This window comes from Vipera berus (genome assembly GCF_964194415.1).
Source record: "Vipera berus genome assembly, chromosome: 8".
Taxonomy (NCBI): domain Eukaryota; kingdom Metazoa; phylum Chordata; class Lepidosauria; order Squamata; family Viperidae; genus Vipera; species Vipera berus.
The window spans coordinates 25,584,045-25,597,164 of NC_138211.1; the positions used below are offsets into that span (position 1 = coordinate 25,584,045).

Genomic DNA, 13,120 nt, shown 5'->3' on the forward strand with positions numbered 1-13,120 from the left:
AAAAATCCCAACCCAACCACTGCCCACTTATCTGCCCTGAGCTTATCACAGCAACTTGCCTGTTTTGTTTCCAGGTGGAGAATGTCCTGTTACACGACCGTGGCCACTATGTCCTCTGTGACTTTGGGAGCGCCACCAATAAATCACAGAATCCTCAGTTGGAAGGGGTGAACGTAGTGGAAGAAGAAATCAAGAAGTGAGTCTGCCTGTTTTCCAGTTGTTTTTTTTAAAAAAGATTTTTTGCATCTAAAACATTTTACCTCTACCAGACTTAAAATAATACCACTGTTACTCTTCGGTGTTTCATGGCTGCGTTGATCCACCACATCTATATGAATCCCAAATCCCCAGTTGTGCAAGCTTCGAATATGAGTACCAGCCATAATAGCCCAAAGGTTTAAGATTTTAAGTAACCCTTCATCAGGAAAAAAAATATTAGTAAGAGCTGAGGATTAAGCAGCAAGATTTAGAAATTAAGGGCAAATGGTGACATCAGACATTCCAGAAAAAGCAAATATTTGTACCTTTTGAGGAACTTTGAAAAAACTACAGCAAATTGAGAATATTTGAATGCTTTGAGAATTAGATGAGAAACTAATGAAGGAGAGATCCAACCTAGAACTAAGGAGAAATTTCCTGACAGTGAGAACAATTAACCACCGGAACGGCTTGCCTTCAGTAGTTGTGCGTGCTCCATCCCTGGAGGTTTTTGAGAAGAGACTGGACAGCCTCTTGTCCAGAACTGTACAGGGTCTCCTGTTTGGGCAGAGGATTGAACTAGAAGATCTCTAAGGTCCCTTCCAACACTCTTATTCTGTTATTTCAGGCTAGGAACTGCTGAGTTTTCTGATGGAACATTTGAAAGATTACTTGATGGCCACATGGCAGAAGTTTAAAATAAATAATTATTCCCACTGAATAAGAGATCCTGAGAACGATCCTTTGTGTAGTTGCTCTTTATTGCTGGTGGAATTTCTAGCATGCACATAAAATGAATATGAAATTGGAATAAAGATGTTGATAGATTACTAGAATTTTAATAATCGTGCTTATATTGGAGGCCATTATTATATATTTCAGGTTCAAATAATCCCATACAGTCTGCTTCTTATTTTGGCACCAGTAATTACATAAACGTGACATTTTATCTCAAGACTTGGAGGGAAAACGTACATAATCTAACTATTATGGGTTATTTTGACTATCCAAAGTGCGCTGGTCCTCTTTTCTGTTAGGAGAAAATGTCTCCTTGAAATCATTTACTTTTGAACCTGCTCAGCCATTTCAAATATTAACTCTAAAGGTTGTTCAAGGAACAGAAAATACTGATTGGCTTTATGCGAGGTTGCTAAAAGTGTTACAGCTTACTCTTTGATTGCAAAAACATAAATTTGGGTTTTGTTGTAGGTATACCACGCTCTCATACAGGGCTCCAGAGATGGTCAACCTTTACAGCGGCAAACTGATCACCACAAAAGCTGATATCTGGGTATGTACCCTTGGGATGGTGGGCCAAGGGTCTCCTGAGGTCCCTACGGCAGAAATTGATCAGAAATCTCCTGATTCTCAGCTCTTAGCTCTTTGGATGCTGTGACCAAAGAAGGTCCTCACTTTTGTATTTTTAAATCAGAGTTGACGATCCTTTATCCAACTAGTGTAGTTAAACTCCTAGCAGTGTCACTCTGCCTGTCTGGCAGATGTTTAGGATGCCAAGAGCTATAATTCGGGAATATTTGAAAATATCTTACCAGGTTCAGTACCATTGTAAAAATTCAGATCAAACTAGTATGCTCCTTTTTATTTATTTTGTGACCTAAATGAGCAGAAAAAAGATTTTGTATGAAAGAAAGATACTTTGTGCAAACTGAGGCCTTCCCTAACCTGATTCTGCTTCCAGATTTATGAATCTCGGCTCCTAGAATTTCCAGCTAGCTATGGCCAGATATTACACATCAGTTGTGCAAGAAGAGAAAGGCATCGAAAAAGAGAAGCCACCTTCTGGTTGGCGATTCAGGGATGTAAATTTAGGAAAGGATACAGAAGTTTCGAAAGAGGCCAGGTGTCTTCCAGGTGCTACTGCCAGTAGGGTCAAGAAGTGTATTTTTAAGATAGTCAAGAATGCAGGCAAGGAGTGTGATGTGGATGCTATTGTACATCTTGGCACTAACGATCTGTCCCAAAAAGATGTACTCTGTGCAGAAGGATTTCCAGAGCTTGGGGCAGGAACTTAGCAGGAGAGGTTGTAGGCTTACGTTTTCAGAGCTTTTACCAGTGTACAAGGAACAAAACAAAATGGCCAGCGTATAGCAGAATTCAATATGCGGCTAAAGGAGTGGTGTAAAGGGGAAGAGTTTGGTTATATTAGCCACGATGTTTGTAGATGGTCCAATGAAAAAGTGCAAAAAAGAGATGATTTCCATCCATCAAAGAAAGGGACTGTGTTACTTGGCAATAAATTTACAGATTACCTGGAGAAATATTTAAACTGAAAAACGGGGACAGTGAGTTAATTGATACAGAACATTCCTGCCCCCAGCAATCTAAAAATTATAGGGTTATCAGTGCATGTAACACGGGTGTGTGTGGACAAGAATGTCAACCTAGCTGTCAAGCAAAATCAAGCTTTTAATAGCGAGTACATTGAGGGAAGTATGTAGTGGGGTGCCTCAGGGCTCTGTTTTGGCCCAGTGCTCTTTAACATCTTCTTCAATGATCTGGATGAGGGGATAGATGGGGAACTCATCAAATTTGCAGACAACACCAAGCTTTCAGGAATAGCCAGAAGACAGGCTTAAGATACAGGAGGATCTTGACAGACTTGAACACTGGGTGCTATCTAACAAAGTGAAATTCAGTGGTGAAAAAAGTAAGGTTCTACATTTAGGCAAGAAAAACCAAATGCACAGGTATAGTATAGGTCAGGCATGTCAGACTCGCGACGTCACGTGATATCGCGTGACATATCACTACTTTTCCCCCATTGCCGTCAATGGGGTGGGCGTGGTTTTGGTGTGATGCATCCGGCCCACGGGCCGGCACTTTGACATGCTATAGGTGGTTCCTTGCTCAATAGTAGTAACTGTGAAAGGGATCTCAGAGTCCTAGTGGACAATCACTTAAATATGAGCCAGCCGTGTGCTGCAGCTGCCAAAAAAACGATGGGAACTGACCAAAGAGAGAAGCAACTCAGAAACTTCCTGACAGTTAGAACAATTAACCAGTGGAACCACCTGCCTCCAGAAGCGGTGAATGTTCCAACACTGGAGGTTTTTAAGAAGAGATTGGACAGCCATTTGTCTGAAATGGTATAGCGTTTCCTACCTGAGCAGGGTTGGACTAGATGACCTCCAAGGTCTTTTCCATCATCATCATCATCATCATCATCATTAAATAAATAAATAAATAAATAAATAAATTAAGGAGTCTATCAAGATAGACAAATTTTATCTTTATTACCCCGCCCTTTCCCGCTATGTATTCAAGATGGACAAAGATTAATATTTATATGTTATTTATATATAAGTGTAGGTTTATACATATGTTGTATATAGCATGTTTAAATGTGGGTTAAGTATGTATACACTTTTGAGAGCAAGCAACAAAATTTCATTTTTCATGTGTGCCCACAGTAAAAAATGACAATAAAGGTATTCTATTTCTATTCTATCCCATCCCATCCCATCCCATCCCATCCATATTTACAGTAAACAAGAGTTTAACAGCCATCTTAGTTTGTAGCAACAGAACAGATTCGAAGTCTAGTGCCCTTTCAAAACTAGCCAACTTCAGTGGTTAATCTGGAGGGTGCTACCAGACTTAAGGAGTATCAAAGGTTTGTTCATTTATAGATGCACAACCTGTAGAATTCTCAGGCGCCTTCAAGTAAAACAAACAAAACAAAATCCTGCCATGGTTATGTCACAAGCACCATTTTTAAAATCTGGAAAAGACGAGCTGCTGAAAGAGGAAGCGGCTCCTGATCTTGTTTCTGGTCAGGTAAGGCAGTACCTGCTATGCCTTTTCTGTGGCTTTTCCCCCCTTCCCCCCCCCCCCAGATACCATGAAAGGAAGGGAGATTCAGCTGACTTGAAGATGTTGCCTTGGCTTCTGCTCAGCCTAGCATCTCTGCAGTGGTGAGGAGGAAGTGGGGTCTTGGGGCCACACAACAAGTAGAAGGAAAAGGCAACCGTAGCAAGACATCATCTTGGAGTTAGCATGGTGGTACCTCAATGGCGCAAACGCTGCTGGACATTTTTTTTGGAGAGGGACAGATTCCAGGAGCTGCTTTCCACCGCCTCATTCTTTTCTGATGTAGATAAGCACGTGTCATTTTGGGATAACAAAATCAGGCAAGACCCTGATCAGTAATGAGGCATATTTAGTGGTGTGCTTTATTGAAGTGTTTTATGGAGAGAGTTGTTAATATTTTATAGTATGTCATTCTTGGCTGCAGTCTGTCTTTAAGGCCTGTACGTTGCTTGGAATCTTTTGATAGTATTGTGAAGCTAGAAATAAAATTGAACAAAAGGAGACAGAGATGGCCATAGGAGGGAGCAAGGCATGGGAAGCAACATCACATGCCCTGTGACATCATTATGCAAATGATGTGTATTATGCATACTGATAGACATGCATATTACATAATTCACATTCTAGTCATGATGATATCATGACACACATATCAGGCTTTGGGGCAGTTGTCTCAAACCAGAAGTAAATCCTTTCCCCAAGTTTGAATCTCACAGGCTTCCTTAGCAAGACTGATTAATGTGAGTGTGTTATAAGAATTTCAGCAGCTAAGCTTTTTCCCACTTAAAACCAACTCCTCTCCTAGGTATTAGGCTTTGGTAATTTAATTCTTGCAGTTTTTCTGTGAACAAGTAAGGAGGTGGTTTTCAAATCGGGCCCCAGCTTGTCCACAGAGTAGAGGGCAAACAGCTAACACCAAGGTAGCACAGTACAGGAAATGCGTTTTTTTTTTGCAAGTTGCTCCTTCTGTCACATTTTCCAGGAGAAGTAAGTGGAGATTAATTATGTGACTAATTAGTCTGGGTTTGGATGAGCTGTTAGATGAGCCTGCAAAGTGTCAATGTGCAAAACTGTCCATTTAAGTCTTATCAGCTTGTGAATTGACCCGTAAAGCTCATGACATCATTGTGGTTTTTGCTAGATGCCTATGGACAAAAGCTGTTCGAAAGGGTGCCTTGTAAATTACATTAAATAGGGATGGTCGCTCTGGGGGTGCTTCTTTGATCTTTTTCCCCCCTGATCTTTGCAATCTACTTTTTGTGTTCTTCATTTTCCACGTCTAGAGAATTGCCTTAGGCTTCTTTCCCTGAGTTTCATTTCTTGAATCAAAACCAAGTTCCAAGGTTTGTTGTTTGTCTTTTGCTTCCAAGAGTCTACATGCAAGGAATGGAAGACTTGTTCTTCTTCTCTTGCATATAGATTAAATGATAGTTGCTCAGTTTCACTTCGAAAAACAGGCTCTAGAATCGTAGACTTTGCACCTGGGATGAAGGAATGGACGGATGTTCTCCTTGTTATTGGCACTTGATGCAGGTGCTTCACAGGGCTACTCATATCCTCCCCAGCTGGGTGGCCGATGACCTCTTTTCTGTAGGGCATCTTGTGATTCAGAAGCTGCGGGTGTTGGGCCTTCAGGTAGAACACCAAAGTTACTTGTCATAACATGGGCTACTCAGTTTCTTAATTCACATTACAGGAAGGACTAGGAGCCTTCTTAGGCTGGAACTTAGAAGAATGTGTGTGTGTATTTACAGTATATATCCTGGGTTTCAACATTTAAAGCAACAATGCAGTGAAAGGTACAATATATAAAGCAGAACAAAATTCACAGTTAATTCAGCCAGTTAAAATAATTAACAGTTGAAAGCTGGGTGAAAGAGATCGGGTCTTATTTTAAATATTAGAGCAGTGGAAGTTTCACCAGCCACATTTGACTTAGGAGGCAGACCTTCTGTGTCCTCAGTCTGCTTTTAACGGGGGGGGGGGGGGGAATGTTCAGGAGAACCCCTCCTGCTGATCTAACCAACTTCTAGGGAGCCAGAGCTTGTAGGATTTTAAAAGTCAACACCAGACCACTGGGGAGATCTTTCAGGGTAGGCATTGTATCTATTCATGTATTCAGAGATTCATTCTGAGATTTTCTGCGTTATAGTATCAATGTCTTTCCAATACTTTTGAATTCTCTTACATGATAAAACTTCTCATGGCTTTCTTGAATCTAGTGGTAGGGGGAGAGCTGGGGGTCACCATCTGCTCAGGAGAATAGAAGCTCAGTTTCAGAGTTCACCCAACTCTCGCCTTTTTTCTTCTTTTCTTTTTAGAGTCCAAAGGTATTTTTAGGGCAGCTTCTAAGAATGTCAGGTCACCTGCCTAGTCCCAAATTTTATCCTCTCAACTTCGCCTCATATTCAGAAACATCACATCTCTAATCTTGGCAGTATATAGAGGTAGAGGTAGAGGTTCCCCCGCACATGCGTGCTAGTCGTTTCCGACTCTAGGGGCCGGTGCTCATCTCCGTTTCAAAGCCGAAGAGCCAGCGCTTGTCCGAGGACGTCTCCGTGGTCATGTGGCCGGCATGACTAGACGCCAAAGGCGCACGGAACGCTGTTACCTTCCCACCGTAGTGGTCCCTATTTTTCTACTTGCATTTTTATGTGCTTTCAAACTGCTAGGTTGGCAGAAGCTGGGACGAGTAACAGGCGCTCACTCTGTTACGCGGCACTCGGGATTTGACCCGCCAAACTGCCGACCTTCTGATCGACAAGCTCAGCGTCCTAACCCACTGGGCCACCGCGTCCCTTGGCAGTATATAGAGCTCTGCAATTCTGAAAAAAATATTCTCGGTTCTCCAGCACAAATCTCGAATAACAACTTGCAGAACCCCATAATTCTTCTATCTGGAGGAAAATGCTTTTTCCTGGTCACAGGTTTAGGCTGGCCACATCAGTGTGGCAAGTCAGACGACTGCAAAAACAGTGAAAGACAAGAAGAGTGGTGAAGCTCTGTGTGGTGGTGTTGATGAGCAGTGGCTGCTTTTATGAGACTCTGAAGATTGGCTAATCTCCTCCTTTCAGGCCCTGGGATGTTTGCTCTACAAACTCTGCTACTTTACTCTGCCATTTGGGGAGAGCCAAGTGGCAATTTGCGATGGCAACTTCACCATTCCTGACAACTCGCGCTACTCCCAAGGCATGCACTGCCTAATAAGTGAGTATCCAGTTTGGAAGTATCCAGTTTGGTTCTTGCTTTGGGGTTTACAAGTTGTTTATTGAAACAGACTCTGAAACATAGCTTGCTCTTGATTTATTTCAAGAAACCATTACTTTATGAGGCTGGCCTTGTCTTGGTTTATTTCAGAATGGAAGCTTCTGCTTCATCTCTGTGGTTGCACAGGAGAAGCCAGGAGAAGAGGCAACTGTAGGCCTTCAAGTCCTTGGGAGGGGTCTGGTCAACCTGCTTAGCTCTCCGTACCAAAGTTGAGGGCTGCTGTAGAGCAATCATGTCGAGTATTGATGCGGCCGTCTCGTCTCGTCTCAACCAACCTTCTCTTCCTTAGGGTATATGCTGGAACCTGATCCTGACAAGAGGCCTGACATTTATCAGGTCTCTTACTTTGCGTTCAAGCTGGCTAAGAAGGAATGTCCTGTCCCCAACACTCAGGTGAGTGAGGCCTCTCTGCTGTGGGGCTGCAGGCCTTTTCCCCAGCCGTCACAGGACGATGAAGGCAGAGGATGGTTTGCCGAGAGGCCACACCTCCTATAAAAACAACAGCACTCCTTGTCATTAAAAGCCCCTCGCTCTGACATTACGAAAAGGTCCCTCATGTCATAGAACAGAGCTCCCCAACCTTTTGGGCACCAGGGACCGGTTCTGTGCAGAGAGCTTTTTTCGCGGACCGGAGGGTGCATGGTTTTGCATGCTGCCTGCATCCCACGGATGGGGCTTCGCTTTTTTGCATGGACCAGTTTCTGGCATGCCGTGGACCGGTGCCGGTCCACAGACCGGGGGTTGGGGACCCCTGTCATAGAACATAGCATCCTAGGGCTGGAAAGGACTGGGGAGTCTTCTGGCCCACATCAAGGCAGGAGTCCTTATGCCACCCTGGTCAAATGGGCATTTTGAGGGGAGCAGGAATCACACCATCATTTCATGTGTGGGAGATTTAGTTGAAGCCTGAGCTTTTCATGCTGCAAACTGATTTTTTTCTTCAGCTCGAAATATTTTGTTGGGTGTGTTTGTTGAAGCAGAAGTAGAACATGTAGAACAGTAGGTTTGGTTGGAACATAAGGTGCTATGAAGTTTATTACTTGATTTTTTTCCCCCAAACATAACTCTCTCTTGCTTGGGTAGGGACCCTAAAATTCTTTTTATTACTTGCCCCTCAAGGCCTTAAGGGGGTTAATCCATTTTGGCCTAGTCATTAAGGCATCAGGCTAGAAACCAGGAGACTGTGAGTTCTAGTCCTGCCTTAGGCATGAAGGCCAGCAGGATGATCTTGGGCTAGTCGCTGTCTCAGCCCAGCCCACGTCACAGGGTTGTTCTGGGAAAAATAGGAGGAGGAAAGTGGCTATGTTTGCCCCCTTATTTATAAACTAATAAAGGTGTCTATCTACCATCTATTATCTATTTATCTAAAAATTTTCATGGGCCGCCTTCTGGCCAGCCTTTGAGCACCCTTGGTAGCTTTGTGGCATGAAGGTGTGCACCTTAACTTTTAACATCACTTTAACTTAACTTTTTACTTTACTTTTAACTTTTTACCTTGAACTTTAACACCACTTTAGTGGAATGCAGGTGTGCAATTAACCTGTGGGATAGCTTGCCTTCAGAAATTGTGGTTGCGCCATCACTGGAGTTTTTAAGAAGAAAGAGACTGGCCAGCCATTTCTCTGAAATAACAAAATAACAGAGTTGGCGGTTTTCTAGTCCAACCCCCTGCTCAAGTGGGAAACTCTACCCTTTCAGACAAATGGCTGTCCAGTTTCTTCTTAAAAACCTCCGGTGTTGGAGCACCCACCACTTCTGGAGGCAAGCGGTTCCACTGATTCATTGTTCTCACTCAGTAAATTCCTCCTTAGTTCTAGGTTGCTTCTCTCCTAGTTGAATGGTGTAGGACAGACATGTCAAACACAAGGCCCGGGGGCCGAATCCGGCCCGCGAAGTGGTTTCATGCGGCCCGCGAAGCCATCCTGGAAACAGTGAGGGAACGGCCCCCACTGCCTTGGCCCTGGCCCAGAGACCCTCCTTCTACCAGAGACCCTCAGAGCTGTCCCACTCCTGCCCAGGCCCCCATAGGCACCGTTGATGCGAACGATGTAGAGATGGCCACGCCCACCCAGTAGGCCATACACACTCTAGCCACGCCCACCCAGTAGGCCACGCCCACCCTGGCCATACCCACCTGGCCCCTTGAGGGCAACCGCAATGCTGATGCGGCCCTCAATGAAATTGAGTTTGACACCCCTGGTGTAGGATCTCCCGCTTGAGCAGAGAATGGGACTAGAACACCTCCAAAGTCCCTTCCAACTTTGTTCTTCTGTTTTGTTCTGTTACGTTTTAATGAGCACAGGATTTTTTTTAATTTTCAGAATTCTCCAATTCCTGCCAAACTTCCAGAGCCTGTGAAAGCTAGCGAAGCTGCTGCTAAGAAAACCCAGCCCAAAGCTAGGTGAGCTCGCTTTTGGTCTCTCTCGGTGGTTGTGGCCAAAGAGGATGAAATTGGACACTAGTGTGCTAACGTAAAACCAAGTATTAATATTAGGACTTGAGGGAACAAGAACTGGATTTTGCTGAAGAGGAGAACGTGCAAAAACAGGATCCCATTATTTCCAAAAGGAAGGGATGGGGCAGGCCATTATTTCACTTCGGACTTCTGTTTCCTTCAGTGAAAAGAGTTTCCAAAATTCCCATTTTGCCATTTCTGCATGGTAGCGCCCTGTCTGACTAACAGTTGAGTTAATAATAAAAAGCCTATGCCTTCCAATAAAATTTATAAAGTAGAAAATATATTAAATAGCCTCCTATTTTTTTGCACCATAGGCTTAACACAGCTAATAATATATCCTCTTTTGAAATTTACAAAAAGAAGGAAAAGATATTGGTATACACCTGAAAGGAAAAGTATACTGTTTTCCAGCCACCACCCCCAAAATTGACCTTTCGAATAGAAGTCGTCTTAGTATTGATGAGAATCATAATAGTGGCACAAGGAAGGTTTTATTGGGGGGGGGGACTTTTTCACAGAGGATTGGTTTAAATTGAGCATCATCTGCTTTTTAGGTAAAAGGGTAGATCAAAATAAAAGATATCAAAGCTGACCTTTCAGTAAGAATGGGAGGAACCGAGAAACAAAAGCTGGGAAACCTTGGAAAGACAGAATAGAATTTTATAAATAAGAGGAAAGAGCTAAGTAAAATACTATCCAAATTTGGTACTGGAAAAAAGCTTGATAGACATTTATTATTAGATTTATGTGCCGCCAATCTCACCTAGAGGTGACACAAATAATAATAAAAGATAAAAGTAGCTGGGATTGCTGTCAATATGGATGTAAAGACCTGCCTCAACTAGATCTCCCAAGAAAGCAGAACTCTTGAAACAGGCATTGTTTCAAAAGGAACTTTTATTGAGAGCTAGTGATGACTGGAAAGCAAAGCAAGGTCTAAAGATTTGGCGCGCAAAGGATTACATCAAAAAGGCAATTCAGAACTACTCCCAGTGTCTGACTGGTTGAAATTCAGCCAATCCACAGGTGCCGCCCTCTAACAGTCCCAGGATCCCTTGTCTGGAGATAAGGCAGATGTTTTCAGGTCACATTCCTCTCACCCAGAGGGAGGGCATCTCTTACAGAGCAGAGCAAAACAGTTGGCATTCCCTCCCATGCAAGCACCCCGCCCCCGGCAGAATGGCAGGTCCCAAAAATGAATACATAAGTAAAAGCAGGAAAGGAATAAATGGGATAGATGAGGACAAATACAATGGACCATGAAAAACATTGTAAAAATTTAAAAATATTGTTTATTTTATGGTTGTATTATATGCCACCCTGAGTCACATTTTGCAAGATGGGCAGTTCTATAAATAGGATAAATAAAATAAATACAATGAAGATACAGTGAGAAGCAAATCAAAGTAACAAAGTGACAAATTCAGACCTAGATAACCTGAAATGACACAAATAAAGTCTCTCCCACTTAACGCCGAATAAAGAACACAGAATTTCAAGGCTGGTGTTAAGAATCAAGAGTTGCCAATTTTCCTGCCCTTCACGTTTTTCTTGGTGATTCAAATCCTCCTTGATCTGCTGTGTTTTTCTTGAACTGCCGTTTTTGTCCTTTTTGGAGGTGACTCATTTCACCTGTTCCGCCTTCCCCCTCCTGTGAACTTCTCCCGCTTACTTGGAAGCCTCTTCACTGTAGGACAGTGGCTCCCCTTTGAGTCTCTGCTTGGTCTTCGTTGGGTTGGGTGTTTCTGGGAGGTTCAGTTGTTTCCATGACTGCTGAAAGATGCTCTTTGTGGTGTATTCATAGAACTGGAAGGGAACCAAAGCAATTTAGAGCAATCTGGCCAAATCTGGACAAAAGTCCTTTTTATAGAAGCATCAACAACAGTTGCACTCAACTCCGGCAGCTGTTTCCGAGTGAACTCGGGATGATTTTGCCTTCCCTTCCCTGCATGTAAAAGTGCCCATCTGAAACAGGAGGTGGCCTTCAAAGTGTGAATGCCTTCTGTGACTTTAAAGCAAGGGGGGGTGTCTCCAAACGTGGCAGCTTTTTGTGAACTTCAACTCCCAGAATTCCCCAGCCCAGCCCAACAGAGTTGAAGTCCACACATCTTAAAGTTCCCAAGTTTTGAGACTCCTGCTTGAAAGTGCTCCAGGTCTTTTCGATTGGACTGAAAATATGTTCTAGGAAAGGCAAACTTCCAGGAATGGACAAGTGTATGGGTCCTTCAGAGCCTGTTTTTGTGGAACCTCACCCACTTGGCCACTGTTGCCAAGGCCAGCAGCGTGGTTTCCTGCCAGTGCAGGAAAGCATGGTTTCCTGCCAGTGCGAGGCAGTAGAAAAACTATTGGGTATGCTCTAAAATAGTGTAAAAAGCCTTTTTAAAGGGAAGAACCCTAAAAAACATCTGTCCCTGCCTATCTGGAAGTCGTGACCCTACACAGATGTGGGACAGAATCCACCAACAGGGTTCGTGCACCAGCTAGGTTCAGAGTCCCACATCTGCTTTCAAGAGCTGGTATTGGGGTTCGGTGATTCCATCGCCTCTTGCATGATTTCTCAGCAGGTAGTCCTTGACGTACGACCACAATTGAGCCCAAAATTTCTGTTGCTAAGTGAGACAGTTGTTAAATGAGTTTGGCCCCACTGCAGCTGTTAAGATAGTAACACAGTTGTTAAGTGAATCTGATTTCACCATTGTCTTTGCTCGTGATCACATAATCCCAGGACATTGCAACTGTCATAAATACTTGCCAGTGGCCAAGCAGCCGAATTCGATTTGATCACGTGATCACAGGGACGCTGCAACGGTTGTAAGTGTGCACAAATGGTCATAAGTCACTTTTTCCAATGCTGTTGTAACTTCAAATGGTCACTAAATGAACTGTTGTCCGTTGAGGACTACCTGTTCCTTGCTCCAAGATCTGGTCTTAATGATGATATTGGTGCTGAAGGCACCATCCTGCCCGTCATTGATGTCTCCATGTTTTCCATCAGATCTTGGCCCAGAAAGATCTTCTGCTCTCTATGTCTATCAAGTGCCACCAGGGTTCCCAAGTTATCTGGCTTTATGGATGGGTGGGTGGGTGTGGGGGAGAGGAAATAGTTCAGTGTGAGAGGCAGGCTAGCGCACAGATCCATTTGCACGAGTGGCGGGCACACTCACATGCGAAGCTCCATTAGTACGAACGGCGGGTGTGTTCCTGCTCACACAGATGGAGCTGTGCGCACGAATTTGCCTGCCACTTGTGCAACCCGGTTCTGAAGTGGCCACGACCCAGTACCGGACCACGGCCAGGGGGATGGTGACCCCTGCCTTACCGCCCAATTTAATGACTTTGTGCAGTCTTCTTTGGGTACCTGATCTC

The 13,120-nt window shown here is 43.7% G+C and overlaps 1 protein-coding gene across 12 annotated transcripts in view; it reads left to right on the forward strand.

Moving 5' to 3' along the window:
• AAK1 (AP2 associated kinase 1) overlaps positions 1 to 13,120 on the forward strand; it is a 93,223-nt gene that overhangs the window by 33,834 nt on the left and 46,269 nt on the right. For all 12 annotated transcript variants that reach the window (XR_014027244.1, XM_081333881.1, XM_081333885.1 and 9 more), the window contains exons 5-9: positions 75 to 196; positions 1,408 to 1,489; positions 7,104 to 7,236; positions 7,586 to 7,689; positions 9,618 to 9,697. Coding sequence is in view for 11 of the 12 variants with exons in the window: in XM_081333881.1 (XP_081190007.1) it covers positions 75 to 196; positions 1,408 to 1,489; positions 7,104 to 7,236; positions 7,586 to 7,689; positions 9,618 to 9,697 (521 nt within the window). In the remaining variant the exon portion in view is untranslated. The remainder of the gene's footprint in view (positions 1 to 74; positions 197 to 1,407; positions 1,490 to 7,103; positions 7,237 to 7,585; positions 7,690 to 9,617; positions 9,698 to 13,120) is intronic.